This window comes from Anser anser (genome assembly GCF_964211835.1).
Source record: "Anser anser genome assembly, chromosome: 1".
Classification (NCBI taxonomy): Eukaryota; Metazoa; Chordata; class Aves; order Anseriformes; family Anatidae; genus Anser; species Anser anser.
Genome location: NC_139720.1, coordinates 68,219,445 through 68,244,672, shown reverse-complemented (window position 1 = coordinate 68,244,672; position 25,228 = coordinate 68,219,445). Strand labels below are relative to the sequence as shown.

The window sequence follows — 25,228 nt, the reverse complement described above, 5'->3', positions numbered from 1 at the left end:
GCCTGTTTTTAAATTCACACTTCAGTTAAATACTTTAAATACCAGGCACAAAAGCGTCACCTGGAGATGGTTAAAAAATAGGAATGCTTACCCAAATGAATCAGGCAAAGAACCGAGAACTACTAAGACATCATGGCAGAGAGCAGAGCTGCTTGCATTTCCATCAGTAGAATAAATTTTTCATTGAATAATGAGGGTTCAACAAAACTAGCACTTCGAGAAAGATTGTGTTAACTTTTTTCCCCTCTATTCTCCTCTCCCCCAAAAGTATGGAAGATGTTAACTTTGATAAAATTGAAATATTTTGTTTCAAAGCTGATATTGTACTTCATTTTTACTTTTGATAGAATTGAATATTTATGAAAAAAATTAAGCATGATGTCTGCATCAAAACATTTTGACTATGTGGTGCCACTATATGTCATTTATTCCTTTATAGAATGTTTATATAGAGCACCAGAGGAAACTTGACATTTGTATATGGTTTACAATTTGGTAGATTTTGTCTAATTTTATATTATTGATTTGTTTTCTGCAAGTCTATATGAAAATATTTAATTATTCAAAAAGAAAATGTGTTTTTTGCCAGAAATTCTATTTTATTAGAGCTTTCAAAATTTTATCCTGACTGGGACCGAAAAAACTCATTAGAGAATGCAATTCTATGTTCTAACCTTTTTTGCTCAAGATTCTCAAGCAAACTGGAGAAGTTTTGTTTTTGTTTTGGCTAAAATATTTCTCACTTTTAAGAAGTTGTGTGGCAAAGATCTCCACTTAGCTTATGGGGGGGTGTGGGGGGGAAGATATAACTTATGCCTTTACTTACATTGGCAGACCTGCTACTCCTATACTCCTATCCACTACTGTAAGTGGATTGACCATACTGCCATCCTGAGCAAAAGTCACTCTTAGAGTTTCCAAAGACATTCAGCAACAGTTTATATTCAGATTAAGGTGTTGCAGCTGGACTGAATAAACCCCTAAACAGAGGAACTCCACTGCAAAACATGAAAAGTTAGAGGGGAAAATATAATGAAAGATGTTTCATGCTTGCTCTGTTCCTCTAGTTAGGAAAAGTAACCTCTAAGGGTTCTATTAGTATGTAAACAAACATATTATTGGCCTCTTGTTTTTTTCTAAAAATACGTGGAACCTCACTGGGTATCTCTTTCCGGGTTTTCACATGCTAGAGTGAGATAAATTGTTCCAAGCTGCCACAGTTCACAGCTTGATAATAGTGGAAAATTTCCTGTATCTTACTTTGTTATAATTCTCCAGACTGAAGAGATCTCACCCCAACAGACTTTTGTCTTGCTGAGTCATAGATCGAAGTAGGCCTGGGAACAGCCTTCTGAAGCTGGGTAGAGTGAAACAAAACCAGAGAGTCATTTAGACTTGGTTTTGTTTTTCTCCTAGTTTGAAAGAAAACATTTCCTATGAAATTCTCTTGTTCTGTATTTCTTCAGACTCTTCCATTGTGCTTCTCGTGGGGTGTTCTTTGATGCTTGTGGTGAAAATCTTAAGATCAGCAAAGTAATAATTATTTAATTTATAAAGACTAGTGGTTACTTACCGAAACTTCTAAAAGTCACCACTTCAGAGAATAAAATGGTGACCTCTCTGAAGTCAGATAAGGTAAAATGACATAAATTAAGCTTTCATTCTTCACATTTGTTATTTTTCCAGCTCTGTTTTAAGAGCTTCTAAAACACTCAGTACCTGGACAATTTATGAAACCTGGGGGTAAGAAAACCATTCTGATTTTTTTTTCTGAAAAGATAAACTGATTTAATTATAATGAAAGATCAAAATTAATTCCCTTTTCCTGAAAGAAGATGAGCATTTATGCAATGTTTTTTGTAAGATTTAACAAGGCTTAGCACGTGACTCTTGGGCTATGGGTGCTTTTGCCTCATCCAAAGATTCTTTTTTCTCTAGAACCTGAGCCAAGGCTATTTCTGGTTCTCCCACATATAAGCAATGCAACCATGATTGCTATGAAGCAATTCAGGATACAGTAAAGAATATCCTCCTGTGTATATTTTGAAGTACAGCATGTTGAGAAAATTATTTAAACCTTTTTATATCCTATTTCAAGTCACTAGTTTAGAATTTTATTTAGGTTTTTATTGGCAAAGTTGATCAAATATCAGTCACAGTCAAAGCTGCATTAATCACTTTTAACGCATCTATGGAGGATGGTGTGAATACGATAAAATAAGACTAAAAAAAAATCTGACGAGTGCAAACAGATGATGGGTGACAGTGATATTTTCAGTACAAGCTGGGAAACTGCTTTCTTTTGGATCTCTTACCTCTCCTAACATTTTAACGGAAGAAGATGCAAGACACAACCTGTCCTGCTATGCCAATCATTTCAAAACACTTTTCTCTAAAAATATTAATGTAAATATGTAAGGGGGGGAAAGGAAAAAGGTCAGAGGAAGGAAACTGCCCCAGACATGTTTGTATGTAGATAAAGTTTTTTTTTTCTATTTCCAGTTTGGATCCTTGTTTGATTCTAAATACCAGTGATGATATTGCTTGCAGTCCAGATGGTGGTGTCCACTGGTGCCTACTTAGCTATTAAGGATTAGAGGCAGACTGAGACTTTAATTTGGATATGATTAAACACGAAATATATGCCTGATAACTTGGTGAAATGATGGAAGGAGATACAATTACTTTCTAAGACCTGAATTACATTTTTCTATAGTCACAGTCTAGGTTGCGGGATTATCTTAGATGTGGGAATTGTACATAACAGGCTAACCTCTGTCTTATGTTTGTTTTGCTTTCTTCTCTATTTTCCTAGTGCTAAAATATGATATTCAGTAAACAAAGTGAACCCCTTCCTATGCAACTTTGGGCTTCGTTATGAATCCCTTGAAAAATTCAAGGGTGCCATCATTATAACAATTCCCTTGTGTGTACTAGCATATGTGGAAAAACTGGGCTACGGTCATTTCCACATAATTTTTCATGGCTTATAGCAGTATCTGATTGTCAGTATTTGTCATCCACCACAAGCAGCATAGGAAAATGCTCTTGTCTGTGTCCCAGTCACTGCTTCACCTACTTCTTTGCTTGTGTTGGTAGGATCAGGTGTTTTTTTCAGTGTTGTATAATATTCTTCCTTGTACTGTCTGAGCATTTTTGATATAAAATTGATAGGACTGCTTAATGCCAGTGGAAGTTTACCAGGCACTATATTTTAACAATGTATGGTAGCAGGCTTGAGGAACTCAGGCTCTTTCCAGGCTTAGTCTTCTAATTTATTCTAAATTTGCCATGAAATGCATAACCAATTCACCTCTAGCCAACAGCAAAAGGCTCTTTAAAATACTTGGCTAAAGGAAACTTCTGATTCTGTGGTGATTCATGCTACTGAGTATTTCCATTGTTGGAATAAAAATGGAAATCAGGAGCTTGTTGTAGAAAGTTAATTCCCAGTGAGCAATTATCTATGTGACAAACCAACCTTGTAATTGGCACTTCTGTTGGCAATCTCCATAGAAAAGTAAAGGATTGACAACCCAAAGGCAGTGTCTTGGGGAAAAGTGAATTGTTAGCATATTGCATGCTGATTGAAGGATGCGAAAGTTCTGAACTCCTCAAACACAATAGTGTCAAAAACATCTTATTCCATCAAAAACAAACAAACTGGCCCAATAAGTTCTTAATGGCTTAGAGTAAAATCGTGAAAATATGAACCAAACCCCCAGCCAGTGCCCCATTCTAGGGTCTGCAGATGGCTTGTGGAAGCTTTTAGTGGGGCAAGGAATAAGGTGCCTAAATGTAGTTTCACTGACTGAAACACCTGGTTGAAGTTTCAGAGTGATGGCTGTTCTCCCAAGGCTTTCTGCCAGCAGAGGATTCTCTGTGCAATGTATCCAAGTAGAAGAAAATGTAGTCCAGGTCAGCCCCCTCTTCTGTGGAAAACCAACAGCCTTTAAAAAGAAAAAGATCTTGAGAACCGAATATTTTTGGTTGAAACCAGGAAATTATTAAATTAATCTTGGCTGTACCCACTGATGAAAATGCCTATTGATCAATCATCTTTGACCCAGGTCCTGGAGGGGGCCGGTGGTAAAGTGGGGGCAGAACCCAGATCTCTTAATGCCCAGGCTGACATTCCACCCTGATAAAAGCAACCAATCTCACTTTCAACGCTTCAGCGTGGCGCCTTTCCTAGCATTAAAACAGTTTCCAAGGTCCATTTCACTCTGTCCTCTTAGAAGCTGCTAAATATATGTAAATATATATAGCTCGGAACTATTTTTAACTGCATATTTTCCTGTTCAGATTCCATTGTAAACTCCATTCCATTAGGAAACTCCTGCTGCTCATACAGTTAGATCAGCTGATGTAAATAACCTAGCAGACAGTGTGAACTCTGCTTTGACAAGCTGTAGCACCGAACCCCATGCATGCTTTCCATTTCATCAGATACACGTGGTCTCTCTGTGAGCTCTATTGGCCACTGGGGGATGTGAAATGAAAAACTACCTGATTGTGAATTATGACAGTAAAAGTTTATAAGCTACTAAAATGAAGTTATAGCACCTAGGAGCTCAGTCGACTGACAATGTTAAATGATACGTTTTAAAACTGGCTTTGAGATAATGCTACAAAAGGCACTGCACGCGCAGGTGAGGTGGTACTGCGCTGTGACAGGCAGAAAGGTGACATGGCACAGAGCAAGCTGCGGAGGAGTTGAGAGAAAACTGCTGCGCTGATGGCAGGTGTTCCCTGTTAATCCCAGGAGAGCAAGAGGTAACTGCTTTGAAAAGAAACATGTTTACAATGCCAAGGTGTGGAGGAAAAGAGAAGAATGTACATGTGTGTGTGCATAAGCCTTTGATTGTTTTTTCTCTCCAAATCTAATTAGAAAAAATTGACAAGACAACAATGGCATTGGATAGCTAAAGATGGCATTAGTGGTCCAAAGACTGGTTAAGGCTATTTGCTTTGTATGAGACAGCTATGCCACAGAAGGCTATTTTTCTTCCTCTCCTTTTTAAGCTAAAGTGGTGAATAGCTATTCTATGTAGATGGGAAGGACTTGGTACCAGAATTTGAGGGAACGAAGAAAGGGATCTTTGGGTGCATCAATGCTAGTGCTTTAGTTCAGATTACGAGTGTGCTTTTGATTTGAATCTCCTGATCATCTGTTTGTTTGTGCATTGATTTGCATAACTGTGGTCTTGAACCACAAAAAAATCTTCTGGATGAAACTAAACTCCCCAAATGCCTGTGCTGGATGCGTTCCGGCTGTTAACAGGAATTAGCCTGATACAACCCTTCTGAGCTGTGTGTAGTGTGGACATCAGATTCTCAGCTCCAGCTGAGTGTTCCTGTTGTACTTCACTACTTGCTAATGAAGACAGTCTCTCCTTCTTCAAAGGCAACTTGTACTACCAACTAATATAAGAGGTTATTATGGCACTGTACACCTTTCTCTGATGTTCTGTATCTACTGTAGTTTCTTTTTCACCTTGGTTTTGTTTTACTGTAATTGATTATGGTACTTCAGGTACTGACTGTCTTCCGATGTAGACAGACTGTGGCTTGCTTTCCTGTTAAGCATCTTGATTTCCATTGTAATCATTTATCACCGGAGCTTGAATTTGTGAGGAGCAACATGGAAAGCTGACAAGAATTTCTAGGTATGAGAGACTCAATGGTGTATATATAGGTATGTGCATATGTATATGGCACTATCCTCCACTGAAGGGAGTCTATGCTGCCAGAATGTCACAGATACTGTTGCCTAAAGCCTTGGTAAGCAAAACGTCTGTGATTCATGCAAAATGAATGTGTGGAAGACAAGCACGTGTTGCAGATTCTCAGTTAAAGGCAATAAAATGTAAAGTAAAATGGCAGGTAGCATCTTGGTAATGGAGCACCACCCAAGGCACTAAAAAAATGCTTTTTTGAAAAGGGGCCTGTTAAAAGCATGGGAGATGTAAATAAAGACCTTAATTCTAGCCCTTCTAAAACTTGTGTATAAATAGGTACAGAGAGGTTCAAGACAACTGTGACTATCTTATACAGACTTATCTTCATGCCTTTCACACAAGCCATGTCTTATCCTGCAAGGTAAACTAATTCTACTTCAAATGTCTGCTTTGCCAGGCAACTGGTTTCCACACTTGCTACATGAAGGTAAATTGGAGAGATTCTTCTTCTTCTTGGCTTCTTTAATGATGGTGAACACCCTGGGGTTCTGGACCATTGCACACAGGTATGTGTGAGGAAATGAACACTTGACATTTCATTTTTAGATAGGGGTAGAAATGCTTGCGAAACCTGTAAGTTAGTGTGTAATAAGGAATTGGTAGTGATAGATCATACAGTGTTCAGGGTTCAGGCTTCAGTGTTGTTTTCTGCCTTGAGGGCAGAAGAGGAGACTTCACAGTAACAATTATGATAAGATTTTAAAAAATAAAAATTGAAGTAATTAGCTTTAAATATTTAAGGAGCCTCATTAATACCAAAATAAAAATACCTCCAAGAAGAGAATCCTTTCCTTTACTAAAGGACATAAATATGTTGGCATGGGATTAAAACTACAGCACTTGGCACTGTACCAAAATATGGTAAACATTGCTATTGTCCCTATGAGCTTGCGTCTTTAGCATGGGACAGTAGGTGAGGGGCTTACAAGAAAACAGCAGAATGCTTCTGGTTAATGTTTTGTGCAGTGGTATCAACAGAGCGATGCTGAAATATTTTCTGATGCTCTGCCGGGTAATGAGATAAATGCAACTTTCTGCTGCAGACTGTGGAATTGCTCAGCCCTCATGCAGAAAGTAATTTTATGTCACCTGTGGAGCTTACGTTTAAGGCCCACATATTGCCTGTAAAATGCAAGGAATTCACATTTGCATTCCCCTTTTACATCCAGAATGGCTTCTGGGTTGGCCTGCCTCCTGTATTCTGGAATATTTAATCATAACTAACTTTGTTGTCAGTGTTATAAGGAATACTTGTAGCTAAGATCAGAGAGGGAAGCAACCTAGGTCATGTGCAAGTGGCACTCTCTCCTACACACCGGGCTGCAGTTCTATGAAAATCTTTCAGGAACCTTGACAAAGCAGTGATTTGATAATGACAATAGAAAATTTCCAAGGGCGTTGTACTTCTAGACCTCTTTTTTTTAAAAAAAAAAAAAAAAACAAAACTTTTTTTCCTGTTACCTATTAGTCTAACTTTGCAGCATACAGATTACTGTAGCATCTTGTCAATCACTTCAATGTAACCTGAGGCTCAAGTGTTCATTTATATAGATGGCTAGTTCTCAGTTCTGTTTTTTTAACAGTGACCTGAGTCATGGTTAGAACTGTTTCTCTTCTGTGTACTTTGTCTTGTCCTTTCACAAAATGGGTTTTTACTCTTCTGTAAAATTAAATCTTCACTTATCATTTACCATTGAAAACTGAAGGGTTTTGGCTGTCAAAAAGTGGTCATAAAATTAGGTTGAGCTCAACAAATAATTTTGCCACAAATTAACATGTTTTTGAAAGTCAACAAATTTCTTCATGTCTTCCTATTTAATATATATTTCAAGTTATTTACATTTTATTTTTTTTTAAATTTAATTTCAAATTGGCACTTCACTTCCGTATCAAAGTACCTTATTTTTCAGTAAGGCAACCAAAACAAAGGTGAAATGTCTTTTAAGGTTAAATGTTGCTTATTCATTTTGTGCTAAGTAAAATTCACCTGATTGCAATTTTACAGAGTGGAGTGAAAAAAGAGTGAGGGCTATTCAGATAAGCACCAATTTAAGACTTGGAGGAAATCATCCTTTAAAAATCAGAATTACAGTAGACTAAAATTTCTGAGAAAAGCATGCTTGCAAAACACTGAGTATCTTTTGTATTACACCAGATATTAATTGCTGTTTCTTTTTAAAATCTATTTAAATGATGAATTATTACTATTATTAATCTGTGCATCCAGGTTGGCACTTCTCATCATGATGTTCTGAAAGATTCTAAGAAAGTAAAATAAATAAAAATAGGGTAACAATATGTACTGCTTAGAAACCCAGGATAGAGATAGCACTCTAACTTGCAAAATATCACCTGATAAACAATGGGTGAAACTGATACCATACAGGAAGACTGTTTTAGCATTTTCCTTCCATATTCTTCCTCCCAGATACAACAATCTGAATCAGGAATACACCAGTGAGTTCAGAGGAGCTCTTCCTGAGGAAAAACTTCTGAAACTTGACAAAGACATCAAGCACTATGATAGTGTCCTGGATTGCTCTCCCATTTTGTCTCCTGTGGAGACAACCTGATCAAGTTTCCCCCTTGTTGGACTCAATTTTGATTGCGTTACCTACCAGCTTTCTAATGATAAATTATCTAGTGTACCTTAGTGGAATAGCTAATGTATTTATTAATCATGTTAGCACTAATAGTGTTATTTAAGTTTATAAAAGAGCAGTTGGCATTGGATTTGGCCTTGTAGGATGCTGCACTGTTGTAATACATGTCGAGGACAATGAGAGCTCACTCCTTGGCATGGTTGATGGAGATAGGCTTTTAATCTGTACAGGGAAATAGATGGATATTTACACATTTGTACTTAGTTAAAAATTAATAAACTCATGTATACATTTGTTTAGCAAATTACTTTGTGACAATATCATTTGAAAACAATTTTGGAGGCAGTGTCAGCTGGTTGGTATTTGAGAAGGTGGGAGCCTTGTGTGCTATGTCTGACTCTATCTGCTGTCTAGCCCTCATCAAGTTGCTTCTTTACCTTAGTTTCCCCCCTCAGGAAAATGGGCACTGCATACTAACATTCTTGGGAAATTGCCTTGATCTACTAGAAACATGCTGAAATTTGTTGTGAAACGTTTGTGCTGAGGCATATAGCCTTTGCTTTGGCAGAAGCATGATGAGATTTTTCATTCCTAAAAGATGATATACAGGAAACTTGCTAGTGGAAGAACTGGAAACTAGAATTTTTTTAGATCAAAATTATTAATTGTAGCACAAGTGAAGAGGATGAAAGGAATTGAGAAGAGTAGGAAAGGGTAGATACAGTTGGGAGTGGGGAAAGAAATAATTATCATTCCATCTTAAGAATCTGCTGTTACACATTCCCAAAATTGTCTCACTTGGGCATTGTGAGTGGTGCTAATCAAGCTACTAATGCTTTTTTAAAAAGTCATTACTAAAGAGAATGAGGAAAGAATTAGGGTCCTTATCTGATAAAGAAACATACTGAACCCAAAAACTAAAGGAATACTTAGTTATAAAGATGATTGTATTGAAAATAGAAGTCAAGTCAGAATGCTGCTAGATATGAGGAACGCTCTACCACAGAAGAAACTACACTGAAAGCATACAACTTGCTGAAGTGACCCAAAGAGTAGTTTGAGCTGAAACTCATGAAAGACCTGATGAAGGAAATCAACTCTCTATTGTTAACCATGCTGCAACTATAGGATGGGAGTTGGAGTGGGGGGAAACAAAATGTAGTAACTACATCGAAGAAGTAGGAAGGAAGGCAGTCAGGACAGCCTCAGAGCTGTTAGTTTGATCTCACTAGTATTTAAGGTTTTGTAAAATTTTAAAAGAATATTTAAAGTCATGAGATAAAAGGAAAATTGAATAAAATGCAACACAGATGTATCAAATGTAGATTTTTCCAGGCTACCTTAATGTCTGCATGTAATGAGAATTCATTTTCTAAACAAAACATAGTAGATACGATCTGCCTTGATTTCAGCAATGCTTTTGACATATGTCTCAAGGGAAATAACTTATGACAGTGGAGATGAGGGTCAGCAGAAGGTGGCAACAGATACTGTAGAAAGGGGAGGCACCCATCTGGAAGCAAATTTTTTTTTGTGGAACTTGTTAAATATCTTTCTTTGTGGTAAATAAGAATGTGATCTTGAGATACACTGGTGGAGATGAAAGAAGCAAGCATCTTCGTACAAGCTTGTCTGAAATGATTGTCCATGTCTGAGATGTGCATTCTGACCAATGTGGGACTTTGACTTGATAACAGAGCTGAACTTATAACTCATTGTTTGCTCTGTAGTGTTTGGGTTGGAGGGAAGAAATGCTGCCTACTCCCCTTGTCCTGACTCCTGTCCTGCTAGCAAGAGACAGTCCCTTTCCCCAGAAGTGTCTGTATAAGTTGGGCTGGCACACAAACTGTGGGCAGTGGGTGGGGAGTGGTGCTCTGGTTGAAGCCAAGCTTTCAGCGTAGAAGAGGAGGAGACTCCAGGGGTCCTAGGAGAGACCCTGGAGTTTGCACAACCCAGGAAACCATTCACAGTTTGGCCAACAAGGACAGTAAGGCTAAAGGACCTAGCCTCCAAGGAGAGTAGAAACTGGGGAAGTAGGCTAATCTTCATATACAAGTAAATCTGTACATCCTACCTGGCAGTTATTTGCTTGTAGCATATAGTTTTCTAAATGGTATTTGCATTGCAATAAACCCACCTTTAAGCCACAGACACTCCAAGCTTCTTGCTGTAAAGTGGGAAACTCCTGAATCCTTGGCTTGATCTCTGACTGGGCAGAGAAAAGCTGCAGAGATGCTGAATGTAGTTTGCTGGAGAGAGGTATGTGGTCCCTGTCAATGCATTTTAGGGTTGTACACAACAGGAGGAGAACTATGTAACAAATGGATAAAATCTAAGATCAGACCAATTTTACAAACTGGTTCAGGAGTTGCTTTTAATACTTAATGATACTATTTTTTTAAAAAAACACAAAAATAACCATTTACATCAAGAATAGAAGAACAAGAAACCTAACTTGCTTTTAAGACAGAGGTTGAAATTATTATTATTGGAGACTTGTTTGGTGTACTTGCCTCTGGCAAAGAAGGTTCTTTCTCAGGCTTTTAGCTGCCACACAGCTGTGCTGAGCACATGTGGGTATGCTCTCAAATGACCTGCATGTCCCTTTGTCCCTGGAGTGTGAGGCTGGCATATCACTGGTTAGTACTTCTCCCCTTTACAGTCTTTGAACTTCCTAGGAAAAACGTTTGGTAAGAAAGCTGGAGGCACAAATACTGTTGGGTCTAAGATAAACAGGCTGAATAAGTTTTTTTTCTGTTTTATATTTTTCTCTGGTCAACTGTGTGAAATGGAATCTGACTCACATTTTTGAATGGCGTAGGATGAGAATCCTAAATCCATACTATGCCAATTCAGCTAAAAGGTGTTTTTTTATTTTAATGGAGAACTCAATACAGAATTAAACTCTAAAACTTGGTCTCCTTTTGACACATGACAGCAGAAGGATTTCCTGGGTCATCAAGTCAGGTTCCTAGTTGGTGAAAAATACATTTCACACATTCTCATTAATTAACTTAGCATTTTATATTATAAAGCCATGACTCTTAGTTGGACTACTCCACTTTGTTATTGTTTTGATCAGGTTTCTCTGAGGAGGGAGAGCTTTCCAAAACAGAAGATAATCTTTTTAGGTCTCTGGGACCTGGGCTGTGAAATTCAGTTTTTGTGCTCATCTGTTCTTGAAGATTAAGATTAAGTGTAAAATCTGCATGTTAGGGGTGTGGGCATGGCCTTCTTAACGTGTTAGCTTAATGGTTTCTGTCCAGCTAATCAGTGGAGGCAGAACTTACTTAGATTCTGTGGTGATAAGATCAACTTGTAGAAACCTGTGGTTCTGGTAGTGATCCTGAGTTCGGTTCCACATTCTGAATATTTGCATTTCTTCTGATCATGCTTAGGCTGAATGGCCTCGAACTTCCTAAGACTGCTTTTTCTCAGAAATCAAAATCTGAAAACAGATCATAGTACAGAATATAAAATATTATAGTTTAATTGTCTGATCTGTAATTCTAAAAAAAAAAAAGAGTATTAGCTAACTCCCTGTAAAGAAGGACCTCCCTAGCATACAGTCATGCAAAAAACCTTTCAGCAATGGAGAAAGAAGCAGAAAAGGCAGCCTTCATAAAGATGTATTTGAGTTGTATGGATTAGAATGGGTTTGGGATTAATATTTGATAACTGAAAACTACCTTTTTCATGTGGACTGGAGGAAGACTTTTTATCAGATTTAGTTAAGTACTTGGCCTTTTGGGTGGATGGAAAGGGCTACTGATTGCTGGATATTGACTAATTTCAGCTGGTGGTGCAGAGGAAGAAGTATGAAAAAGTCTATCAATCATGTTCGCTGTTATGACAGAGCAATTTAGCAGTTATACCCCAACAGACAGGGATGCTTCTTGAACTGGAGCATTTGGCACTGCATACAAACCTAATGGAATTCTTTGTACTTTCAGAGCATTGCCTAAATCTTATAAATCTTGTCCCAGCACACAGTAAAATTAATGTAAAGGAATCTGTAGATTCAGTCTTGATTTTGAAAGAAGCTGCTTTTTACATCTGGGTTAATACATTAGAGGAAAAAAAAAAAACACCGCAGGAGGAGAGAATAACTAAGGTGGTGTATATGCATATGAAATAATGTAATAAACACCTTCAAAATGTTAAAATAGCCTTTTATTCAGTATTTTATTGATCTGTGACAGTTTTGAAAATTTTCACGAGAGAAAAACATTCAGATTTCATTGTCTGTGCTTGAGATCACCTGTTCATGTTGAATTGTACAAAGTAAAGGCAGATATGTGTTTTAATCCTTATCAAGGACTGTAGTTTTGAAATAGTGTGGAAGAAGTTACCTCTGAAGGGAGGTTCACAGGCTGTGAGTGAACTGGGATATTTCTGTTCAGTTTTGTATTTTGAGTACTACCTAAGTTTTCCCAATCTTGCCTCAACACATAAATTAGTATAAACGACTCTGTAGTCTTGACCTTGAAAGAAGCTGCCTCTGTACTGTCTACCATCTCTGGTTATAATTATTCCAGTAGGTGCTGTGCTCAGAGGAGGTCATTACTAATATTGAATACCCATTTGTGTTGCTGATTACTGGCAGTGCTGCTTTTTTAAGAGTTAAATGTGTGTCTTATTCTGTATTCATGTATGCACATAAGAAAAAAAAAAATTGTCCCAGACAGTTCACTGAGCACCCCAGTTAAGTCTAAATGCATGGGACACCATTTCGAGTACGGGAGGGTGAAGAAAGCTTTCTGGTGAAGATTAAGATCTCCATCTGTTAAGTTTGCACTGATGATAAAACACATGCTCCCAGTTGGAACAAGATGCATTAAAAGAGCAATTTCACTTCTACTGCCTAGCAACAATGTCATTGAGCACCTGCAATAGTTTAAACATTAAGCATAATTGGCTTTGCTTGACATAAATCTGTAGTTTTGTAAATAAGAGCAGTTGAGTTTCCATGTAATACCAATTAGCTATAAGGAATGCTTTGTTTGCTGAAGCCTGCAGCTTTGCAGAGGAAAGAGGGAGCTGTTAAGGCTCAGCAGTATTAGTCAGAAGATAGAACCCAGATCAGACATTACATAGACTTCACAAGCATCCTTGTGCAAACTATTTAATCTGAGTCGGGTTCCCTGTCTGTGAAAGGAAGAATAACATTTGGAACTTTTTTTGTAAAGAACTCTGTGTCTGATTAAAATAACTTGCAAATACTTTTACAGCATTAAATTGAGCTCTGTGTGTCTGTGCTAGATTTCTTTTCTCTTCTTTTAGATGGAGCTAATATTGCATCTGGAAGGGTTGTGTAACTTCTCTAGAATTGCTCACTTTCTGCCAATTTCAGCTAAAAGATGTGCACAACCCACCTGATACAAAAATCAGTCTTGTTCAACATCTGTGGGAAATCAGAGTTGGAAAGATACAGCCTTCCTCATGTCCCTACAACAGAGCTGCATAGCAGAACTAAGTCTTTTAGGCTTCAGCTTGGTGTCTGTTTGCTTCAACATATACTAGGTGTACCTTGGTGGGAAAAACCATAACTTCCAGAGGGTGTTTTGAAAGACTGCTTGTATTTAATCTTCAAAAATAAAAATAGGTCCTCAAGTTTCCTCACCACATCTCTATTCTTAATAGAGTAAAAATTACCTCTTGCTTTATTCCTACTTGGTCTCTATGAAGTCTTACCACAGAAGTAATATTTTATTGGTTTGGTACTTCAAATTATTCTAGTTTTGGTCTTTCTAACCCTAAGTATAGATTTTCTCAATTCAGAGAAAGTTGACATCTGAACCTTATGCAGTCTACCAGTACTGGTGCTGGCTTTAAAAAAAAAGTTAGTTAATCAGTTCTTATAAATAGCGGGAGCTGAACTAAGAGAAATTTATCTGATAATGGTCCTTCTGTGTTTTGGGGATGCTTCATCTCTGCAGAGTGCTGGAGAATGCACACAAAGAGAAACAAATTGTACAGACAAGCCATGTTTTTGTTGGGGGTGTGCATGCTCTCAAAAAGAAAAGCAAAAATGTTTTTAAAGTGACTAAAATGTTCTTAAGTGCAAAAATATTCTTAAAATAAAATAATCCTATTTTTTGGAGGTTAAAACAAAAAAGAGTAAGTATACCTATAGTTTGACTGGAGAGTAGTTTACCCTCTTTCCAAACACCAGGATTTTTGTGTAGAGCCAATATATGTTCAGTTCAACCATCTAATACCCTTCTGAGGGAAGAACACATCTCTATAAAGTATTTCAGTTATTAACTTTACAGCTTGGGAACTAGTATCCTTTCCTGTTACTCCTGAAACTCCTGTTAGAGTTCTTGCTCTGCCACATTTGGTACAGTTTAGCTTAGAACAGTGGTTGGAAACTGAGTCTTATACCCAGCAGTTGGATGGAGATCAAATGTGGGTGTGTATATGTTCTGAGACTACTCTTTTTTATTTAATGAAAAATAAAATTATTTTTCCTTTGTTCAACTCAGAAGAAGAAATGTTTTGAAATCTGAAACAAACAAAAAAGCAGTGACCAGGAAACAAAAAGAAAAACACTAAGCAGTCAACATTTATTCTACCTGCTTTTATAGCCCGTGGAAAAAGCATCTTTTGAAAACACATCCTGAATGCTTTCATTGTCATGTCATGTGAATTTCAGAAGCAAGATCTCTGATAAGGTTGGGGATGGTAGTTATAGGTGCACTTTAGTCTGGAAAAAAAAAAAGCACAGAAAGTTCTCTCAGGTTTGTTTTTCAGATGGTCAATGAATGCAATATGAATATACTGTCTATTTAGCTGGCTGGCAGAAAGAAGAAACCTTTGATATCAAATGAAATCATAAATTCAAAGCGAATCTTGAATAGTACAGCAAAGGTTGCCAGAGGGTGCTGCTTGAAAGCTAATCCAGTATTACCTGCAATTCTGAATTTCTTTACGTTGGCTCATGGTGTTTTCCTGTTGTCTTAAAATTGTTCCTTTTAAAATGTTCAGTATATCAGTTAAGTGTAGAAACCTGAGATAACTTAATAACTTGCTGACAGATGATAACCCCTTCAACAAGCTTTGTCACTGTTTATAAAGAGTTGTCACTTAATGGAAACTTTTTAAGCTTCAACTCTTTAAACTAAACTTTAATGTCGGGTTTACTGTATAAAACCTTAAACACCATGAAGTTCTGCATGTGTATTCTGTGAAAAAGAGGTAAGGGAACATTCATCACTTTAGGGAGACACTTCACTGCAGAGATCCAAATACACAAATTATGCAGGTTTTGCAAAAATAAGCAAATACCTTCAGCAACAGCAGCATACTGTACTAACAGGGGAAGAAGGGGATTATTACTGATTCACAAATGGTGTTGCTTCATTATGGAAGAGCTTTCTGTGCTGTTTGGAATAGGAGATTCATTTTTATCAGGGTATGTGAGAGTGAATGAAGTTTACAACACACAGATTTTATTATTTTTAAGAGTAAATACCGTTGCAGTGAGGGAACACAAAATATTTATTTCTTCTACATGAACTTAAAGAGGATAGTTTTGTACTGTTGCCTGAAATAGTTGTAGGGTATATCTTAATAGATCCAACCTTTTTTTTTTTTATTTTATTTTAACTTTTTCCTCTAGTTCCAATGTGAATTATCAGTTAAGAGAAAATTCTTCACTCAGAGGGTGGTGAAGCACTGGCACAGGTTGCCCAGAGAAGCTGTGGATGCCCTATCCCTGGAGGTGTTCAAGGCCAGGCTGGATGGGGGTTTTGGGCAACCTGGTCTGGCGGGAGGTGTCCCTGCCCATGGCAGGGGGATTGGAAGTAGGTCCCTTGATCTTTAAGGTCCCTTCCAACCCAAACCAGTCTGTGATTCTGTGACTGATTATTGTCTTTACAAAGTTTGTTCATCTGATTAATAGCTTAGGTGAACTGTTCTCTGCTCAGTATTTACAGCAGTTCCTGTTGTAAATATAGTTAACTACATCACGGTGACTTTGCTTTGGTTCTTTCTCCCAGTTAGCTTGGTCAAGCTGTCTTCTTATGCAGTCAGTGATTGTTATGCCTACCTTTCAACATTCTTCAGAAAACAATTTTCACTTTCATCAAGCCTTTTTAAGATGCAGTGAGTTTTAAATAATCACTTGTGCAGATACTCATAATTTTTTTGAGATATTAGTGCAGTTCCGAAACAAGCTCAGGCATGTAGATCCTTCAAAAATGCTCGGAGAGAGTGGCCCAATTTAAATTATCTATTGAATGCTCAAACACAAATTGCACATGAAATCCCCAAGCTTCAAGGATCTCTGGCAGGTCACATCCTACCAGTCACTCAAACATTTAGTCAGTGCTACCCCCATGCACCTATGAAACTGAGGCTGTTTGACACCTCTGAGAATATTTCTCATGTTAGATCTGTTGTAAATGAGCACATGGTCCAGAATAATTAATGGTAACACTTCAGTCCTTTTTTGACAGAGTTGTGTTTCTTATGCAGTTTGTGTTGGTCTGTCTATTTAACTGCAATCAGCCATGCCTGAAAGACAGGAAAGAACAAGACGGACAAGTGTGTCAGTGAGTGAACCTCTTTTCTGTAATTAGAAATGCACAGGGAATAAATTATTCTCTAATTCAAGCTGTCCAGCTCACACTAATAATAACAACCCAAGAAGCAATCTGTTTATAAAAATTAAAACTGAATTTGTGAGACTAGTGCAAGACGGGTTTTGCTGTGTGGTCTTGTTCTAGTTTATCATGTTTACAGGGCTCTACCAGGGCATTACAAGTCCTGCTGGCTGCACTACACCACGATTTCATGTACGCATTTTCTACCATGTAAGATTAGCTAAAACTGCTTTAATCAGAGTTTAGCTCTAGCAACTCTGGGACAAATTTTTTCCCTGCTAAATTAACAGTAGGTAAGGAACAAATGCCACAGCATTTGAGCAAACTTGGCCTAAGTCTTTTTTTCTTCTTTTGTGGACATCTAATACTACTGCATTCATTTGTCTTCTAACTTGTATGGGGCAAGACATTTTTTGTGGAGGTACTACGAAGAAACCTAGCTCGGTTCTTAGTTTCATTGTCATAAATATAATTTCTCTGAGCTTATTTGTATCTCTAATGATTAAGGGTTTCATATAAATTACTCAAGAGTGTGCCTTACAACGTTTAAGTAATGATAGTATTAAAATTTGAGGAATCAGGGAGGTTCTGAAGACTATTAATATCACAGCAGTAAGACTAATATATAAACTCCTCCTTCTCTGGGCTCTTCAGAGGGTCTTGAACTTTTGGGCCCCAAAGTATTTGACTCAATGGACTTCAACTCTTGATATTTTTTCTTTTTCTAAACTTGCATAGGCCTTAATGATGTTTACCTTCTAATTGTAGCACCTGATTAAGAACAGAAAAGCTGAATGCTGGAGAGTGCAAAGCATGCTTACTTGACTTGAGCTTGGGTTTAAATAGAAATCTAACTCCTTGAGAGTAGAGGAGGTGCCAGTTAACTTTCCAGCAGACAGCCTGAAAATGAGTGTGCAGTCTCCATTTTAAAACTGGGAAAGTAATCAGGTCTTGGGATTAGATATGTTACTTATACTCCTTTAGAGCCAAAAGCTATAAAGAAACTGCTCAGAATATGAACAGCTGTCATAAAGCATCCCTGACATTTTTAAGCAATCTCAGATCTTTGGATGAAGAGTCATGATAGTAACTCTTATTTTTGGAATGCTGAAACATACACAATGAATTCTCTCTGTCAGACAACATGTTTCAGAAGAGAGTATTGACTACAAGTCAGCCTAACAGGTATCATTTTTTTATTATTGTTAAATCTCAGCAAATAACTTGAGCCATTTTGTTTTTCATATGAAGCATATGTGTTATGGTCAGTTGCTGATCTGAAAGTACAGATGAGATCCAAAGGAGAGAACAAAAGCTATATAAGTTTTTTTTGTCTTATTTATATATGTACATCACTTCAAACCAAGTAGAACAAGCTAGAAGTATGCTTTGAATCACTGGCCAGTAATTCAGAGTACCTAATTAATTTAATTGCAAACCATGAAATTCTCAAATTAATTTATTATTCAAATGTATTCATGCACTTCCCTCCCTCAGGGCTTTCCCCCCTTTAAAAAAAAAAAAAAAAGCCTTTAAGCCTTTTCAGTGCATTTCAGTTTTGTGAATGTCTGAAACATGAACAAAAGAATAGCTATAGTGTCAGACCTGTGATCTAACAGCATGTGAGGGAAATACATGGAGGAGAACATAACACCCTTTCTGGTAATGCCCTGCCAGGCACTCAGGCTGAAAGAGTCAACCTGAGTTCTGTGTTTCTGGTCATCCCGGCAGTTTATGTAACTAATCTTGATACTAATATGAATTAAACATCATACAAATTGCTAGTTTACCGTGTTCTAGTGAAATGTGTTATTTAAGATACTTGTTTGCAGTTTGGTTTCAGTATCTCTCAGCAAGCTACCTTTGCTCTTGCAGGTTTCTATGCCTTGAAAGTTTTGAAGTCAGTGATGGCCCAGCTGTCACTGATCAGGCTTCTGAAAGTGGTAGGAAGTGCAAAAAGGATGAAGAACAGGCAGTAAGTGCACAGATCACTTACCTTTACTCCTCAAATATTGCTTCATATGGACAATTTTTGTATGGATAACCCTTCCCATGGCTTTGTACTTCGATGCCTAACATCAGCTAACAAAAGGAGTTGGGGACAGAGGAGGGGCCTGGGGCTTCTCCTGGTGTAGCCTCTCACTGTAGGCATGAAATAAGTCATGTGCTGTCAGAGCTTGAGCTTTTGAAGTCTGCAAAAAAAACAATGCATGAGTGATTTGAAATTTGCTTTTAAATCTATTAGTAGGGAATTCCTTCCAAGAAAAAATAGCTTGATCTCATTCTTTTTGTTGTAGTAAGCAAGGCACTTCTTTTTCGATGGCAGAATTGGGTCTGACCTTTTGTCATATGACAGAATAAATAAAGATGAGTTGATGCTAACATCTCAGCTTCCTACACCTTCATGTGAACCTAAATCTCTCACATGACCTGACCTCAAAATAGGACGTGTAGAAGTAGACTTCCTAGAGTATTTGTTTTGTCTTCCCTTGCCTTGTTCAGCTTTCATCCCACTAGTGCCCTCAAACCTTTGATATGAAGAGCAACCCATGGCATTACAGATATTCTCTTGTTATTTTGGTTCCTTTGGATGCTTTTGACTGGCAGCTCCTCAGGGTTCTTGTGTTGACATCTCTGTTCCTGCTTGCCTGTTCTCTCACCTGTTATGGCACAAGGGTCTTTTCTATTTGCCCCGTTGCACACCCTGCTCCAATCCAGGCTTTCTGCACATCTCATCAGAAGCAATTCTACTTTCCCGTCTCCCTCCGAGGATCTGTCACCCAGCCTTGCTCCTCACTGCATTATTAAGCACGCAGCAGATGCCAAGCAAACTTGGTAGAAACTGTATTCAAAGAGTGTTTCTCTTTTGGTGCCTGTGGTTGGCTGTTCCCCTGCTCTCCAGTTTGCTCCTGTACGCACAGGTGTGTGTGTTTGTGTCTGTGCACATTGGGGATTGGGCTACGGTGGGAATCATCACTACCCGTGTCCTTGCACATTCCCCACTCTTTGTCAAATCTGCTTTTTTTTTTTTTCTATCTGCCAGCTAGATGATGCCTCTACTGCATTTGAGGAACAGTGGGGACATCCAGTGGTCACATGGGTTAAAATTAATTACTATGGATCCTGTCAGCAAGATCAAATTTCCAAGCCTTCTTGTTTTCTCAGTGTTTGACTTGTTTTTCATCATAGCTCATTATGCTGTAAAGTGCCTGACAGAAGGTTGGGATGACTTCTTTCTCTTGTCTTCCCCCCACCACTACCACCCATGTGATGTTGTTTCATATCTATCAACAACTGAAATCAGGAAATTGGGTCTTTTCTCAGAAGAAAGTGGGAATATCTTTTAATTGCATTTCAAATGGAGAATTTGGGAGAAAGAGTAAGGGAAATATTAGCTATCATCCTGAATGCATAACACTGGAATAATGAGTAAATATATTATTTCTAGAGGGGATAGGTATTTTTCCAAAAAAAAAAAAAAAAGTTTTGATGAGAAGTAATCATTACTCAAACTTTTTATGGAGCTTTTTCAATTTACCTCATGCGAAATTCATGCATACACTGGTTCATCCTGTAGTCTGTAATGAGACAGAGGAGCTGTCTCATTCCCTCTTCTGAATGTGGTGGTGATCATATTCAGCCACTTAGTGCCATTTCTGGAGCTACTAATCTTCTAGTTAGTAGCATCAGAACACCAAAATGTCTATCTGCTGTGCATCGGTGTAGCCAACTTTGATGCTACCTTGTTTTGTTCAGATATATGAAAAAAGAATATCACCCCCCCCCCAATTTTAGAGAACACATGAAAATCTAATTTCATTCATTTTTTTCATTAGAAAGAAGAAGATAATTTTACGTAATATTACTATAATCTTCTTAGCCCATCTGATTCTGTAAGCACTGTTTTTTGTTTTTGTTTTCAAACTACAAACTAATTTAAATAAAATCTGATCGCTCCTGTGCAGTTTCTTGTTTTTATGTTAAGATAAAATTTGTGGAAGCTATGGGAGAAATTATCGTAGAGGCCACTGGCTGAATCATAAAATGTCTTTTAATTTTTTTTTTTGTCCTTTAATGGAGTACTGTTGGGTAATTCCTCCTGGAAAGGATCTAGCTCTGTAATAAACCCTTGTGAAGGACCGTTGTAACATTTGGTACAGCTCTCAACAACTTTTTCCTAGATTTGCATATGGTACCTAGGTGGCAGTGACCAGTAAAAATGCCTTAAATATTTGCCAAAATAAAATGCACAAATGAAGCAAGAGGAAGGTAATGGATTTAAAACATATTGACAAAAGATTGTGATTTACTCATTTAAATAATGAGTAAAGTTCTTTTAAGGAAAAAGCATTTATATGAAACGCATGTCATCTGAGCAAGTTGCACTAAATTATGTCCACTTCATTTGTGAAATGGCAGTTGGCTTCTGCCAGTGTATCATGATGGTCAAATTTCAACAGATCTTAATTCTGCTTGAGTAATGAAAATTGTGGGAATGCCAGACTGAAAAAGTCGTGTTGTTCTCCCATCTTCTCTTCTATTTCTGCCAATATTCTCCCATGCAAATTCATCTTCAATCCCTGCTTCAAATATTTGGACAAACATCATAAAGTAATGATAGGCATGACTGAATTTGTTAGAAATATGCATTTATATACCTATCTGAATTCCTAAAACCAAGTTCCTCTTTAGGTCAGTCCTGCACCTTTTATTGTCTGATGGAAATCTTCTGGATATTGTTCCTACTGATACCAGGTTTTGAAAGAAATTGTTTCTAAGGGCAGAATAAATTTTATGTACATGTTTTTTACACGTCACTGACAATGCAATGTTGACCATTCTCACTATTTCTTTAAAATAAAATGGCATAGTAGAACATTTGAGGGGATAGTCAGGAAATTTCAGGGCTACCCAACGTGTGTATTTGGCTATAAATCAGTTCAGAAGCAGAGTTTAGGACTATGAGACAGCTTACATGTTTCCTCCGCTTCTTTCTGGAGGGAGCTGCTGCTTATACTTAACATCTCCAAACAACCTACAGTAATATGCATTTGAAGTTCTGCCAAAGGAAAGTGTAACAGTGTTTGACAGTAGCAGATATTGTGAAGATAGGAAGATTTTTTGTTTGTTTTTTTCATTTCTTGAGATGAGCCTTTCCGTTTTTGCTTGAAGTTTTGCTTGATTAATGCATTCATTAAAGAGAAGTGACGGTAATGATTAAACAAAAACATCTTCAAAATGCAGAGTTCATTTCAACCCATTTGGTTTTGTTGCACATAAATTGGATTGGCATTGCATCCTGCACAGCAGGTACTTCACTTGAAATCAAAGACAGATGCTTTTATAGGATTAGAAAGGATATCTTGAGAGGTGGAGGAAGAGAGTGAGGTTTGGAGGTTTTGTTGCTTTCTTTTTTTTTTTTTTGTACTTTTTAGCAATAAGGGTAAATGAATAGTGATAATACTGCTGTTTTGTCTGCCTTGAGAACTAATAATACTGTTTGCTTACAATTAAAAGGAAATAAAAGCTCCATTGTAGCTTGAATTGTTAACAAATCAAGAATACTTAATTGAGAATCTTTCCCTCGTAAATAGCTAATGACACCTGCATCTATTTGAATTTTAATGCTAAATATCTCTGAATGAAAATATTTGACTGCTGAGTCATATCAGGCAGCCACATTAAATCCTTTTTTAATTATTATCCTGCAGTGTACATGTCTTTAAGAGATTCCCAAAGAGTTTAACCTAGTATATGCTCAAACAGAAGCCTGTGAGGGAACTGCAGCTTGGAAGGGATTGTTGCTGGTTATCGTAAATACAACCATAGCCTGTCTCTGGCATGGGTGATCTTGGAGACTGAGCTGTGAGCAGAAGTGCCGAAGGTGCTGATTTTCCTCTGTTGCCCTGCAGGCAGATGACTAAGGAAGCAAAGAGAGGGACAGGCCTTGGGTCACTTCTACAATTCTGGTGGTACCTGCCACTTAAAATGCCCGTTTTGAACACTTTTTAAGAGGTGCTACCTACACGAGTCATGAGCACCCTATAAAAATCAAGTTTGGGTGAAATATCACCTCGAGCACCTAGCTCCCATTTGTCAGCAAGCAACAAGCCAGCATTTCCTGCAGAACATCTTAAGATTGCTTGGTAAGAAAAATGGTTGCATCATGTCACATTGACTCTGGTCTCCTGAGCTGGAGTACATTCCTACTATTCTGTTGTGCCTAATCACCAAAATTTCTGCACATTATAGCCTTTCTAATGGTGACTATTGTAGCTTGCACTGTTCTCTACTTTACACACATCCATTCCATATTTATAGCTTTCCAAAATATTTAATCTTTCTAAGGCATAGTTTGAAGAGCTGTTTCTGCCTCTTTTACCACAAAGCATCAAAAAGATTAGCTTTTCCCATGGTAAACATATTTTATTTCTTTTAATTCTGTATTATCTTTAGTCAAATATTAGCCTGGCCAGTTTTAAGAGAGTGGAAGGGAGGAGCAGCTTGCTGTGAAAATTTACTTTTTTTTTTTTTTTAAATTATTTTAGTATTGCTGTTAATTTCCTTAATGTATCCAAAGATTCTGATTACGTTCATGGTTCACTTCTATGTGTTATTCAAATACCACACATGGAGGTTTGCTAACCCCAGAAAAGAACATTGCTGGTGCATTTTCAAACAAAGAAAAGAATACTGAGAAACAAGAAATACCACGTAATCCAAGCAATTCAAATTTTTCTTCAGTTAATATCGTTTGATAACATCATTTCATGTCCTTTCAGTTTTGTATTGGTTGTTAAATAATATCAGTTACTTCTGGATCATGAGAATCATGACTCTGATGGACTCCTGCTTCAGCTTTAATACCTGGTTTCATTTTGCTGCCTGATTTAGCAGAGGGGATCTGACGTGTTCAGTACAGTTTGTATGAGTGTACTGTGACCCATGTGACTTTTTTAAATCATGGAGTCCTAAAAGGGGTGCATGGGAGGTGTCGGAGGATGGGGGTTCTTCTTCCTATTATTTATTTTTTTACATTTCATAAATTTTATCTTTAACGTATATAGTTTACAGAATGTAAGAATTACATTTAGATTCTGATTATCATACCATATTAAGGATAGCATTTTGTCACTCATGACTTCACTGCTGCAGAAATATTCTTAATCTTGAAATTATAATTATAGTCCCAGACTCTTACGTGACTTTACTTTCAAAGCTGATTTCTATTGCGAGTTTAACCATGTATTTTTCTCTTACTTAAAGGCATTTTAAAGTTTGTCTAGCAGTAAAATTCTTTGTTGCATATGAATGGTGAAATGAATTTTCACTTGTGTTACTTTTTTGTTCTGTTTTTTGGAATAAAGGATCAGTATTAACCTATATAGTGCACGTAGCCTGGACCAAAGAAATAAATCAATCTGCTTCTGTTCTTTTTTTTTTTCTTGTCCTATTTGAGAAATAAACTTTGTCATTTAGCTATATGTAGAGCAATAAATGTCTTTTTTGTAGTGATTCTTATTCAATTCTCAAATCAAGCTCCACATTCCCAAGGAAGGTGTTCAATCCTGGAAATGAATAGACAGGTTGAAAGCAAAAATACAGATCAGGAATTATAAAGGTAGTTTTTCTATTCCTAGCAGATAATAACGATCAATATTTTTGCATAAGAAGAGTCAGGTTGCTTTTTCTGCTCTCGTTATTAGTATACAGGCTATTTAAATGGTTAAGATTTTCAACAACTCCTCCGTAGTAAAATGTTTGCTTTCCATTGAACTTTTGTGAGAGAGATTTTTGATGCATTCTTTTAAATTCATGAACAGAGAAACAGTTTGCTTACTCAAGAACAGTATCCCCATTAAGAAAAGATGTGGTATTTATCATTTAGCAATCAACTTAATTGCCTTCGATTATGAAATTGGCTTGGATTTTTGGGTTTCCGCCACCACAGTTTTTAATAGCATAAATGAATTTTTCATAGAATGAGAATGAAAAAAGTTCAAAAATTATGAATTCTGAGATACATTTTTCTACTGTGCATTCTTCTGGACTCCTGCTGGAAATCACTGAGTCATACGTTGTTATTGCTTGTCAGAAGACCCATCCAGATGGAAAGTCTTTCTATTGTGTATTAGCAGAGGCTGTAGGAAGCCAGAAATAGGGAAATGGGGACAAGCCTGAGATCTCCCAAATGTGAAAATAAGAAGCACATGATCAGCCTCACACAGGGACTTCAGAAGGAATTTTACTCCTGCCTGGCTTCAGTAGGAGCTCA

At 37.3% G+C, this 25,228-nt stretch overlaps 1 protein-coding gene across 2 annotated transcripts in view; it reads left to right on the top strand.

Annotated features, from left to right (window-relative positions):
* The window catches only part of SLC15A5 (solute carrier family 15 member 5), an 82,802-nt gene that overhangs the window by 23,888 nt on the left and 33,686 nt on the right, over positions 1–25,228 (top strand). The window contains exons 10-11 of one of the 2 annotated variants that reach the window (XM_083831303.1): positions 6,139–6,247; positions 18,829–18,928. In XM_083831303.1, coding sequence (XP_083687429.1) covers positions 6,139–6,247; positions 18,829–18,928 — 209 coding nt within the window. Of the gene's footprint in view, positions 1–6,138; positions 6,248–8,169; positions 8,649–18,828; positions 18,929–25,228 lie in introns of those variants that run through there. The other variant, XM_083831304.1, reaches the window with a different exon arrangement.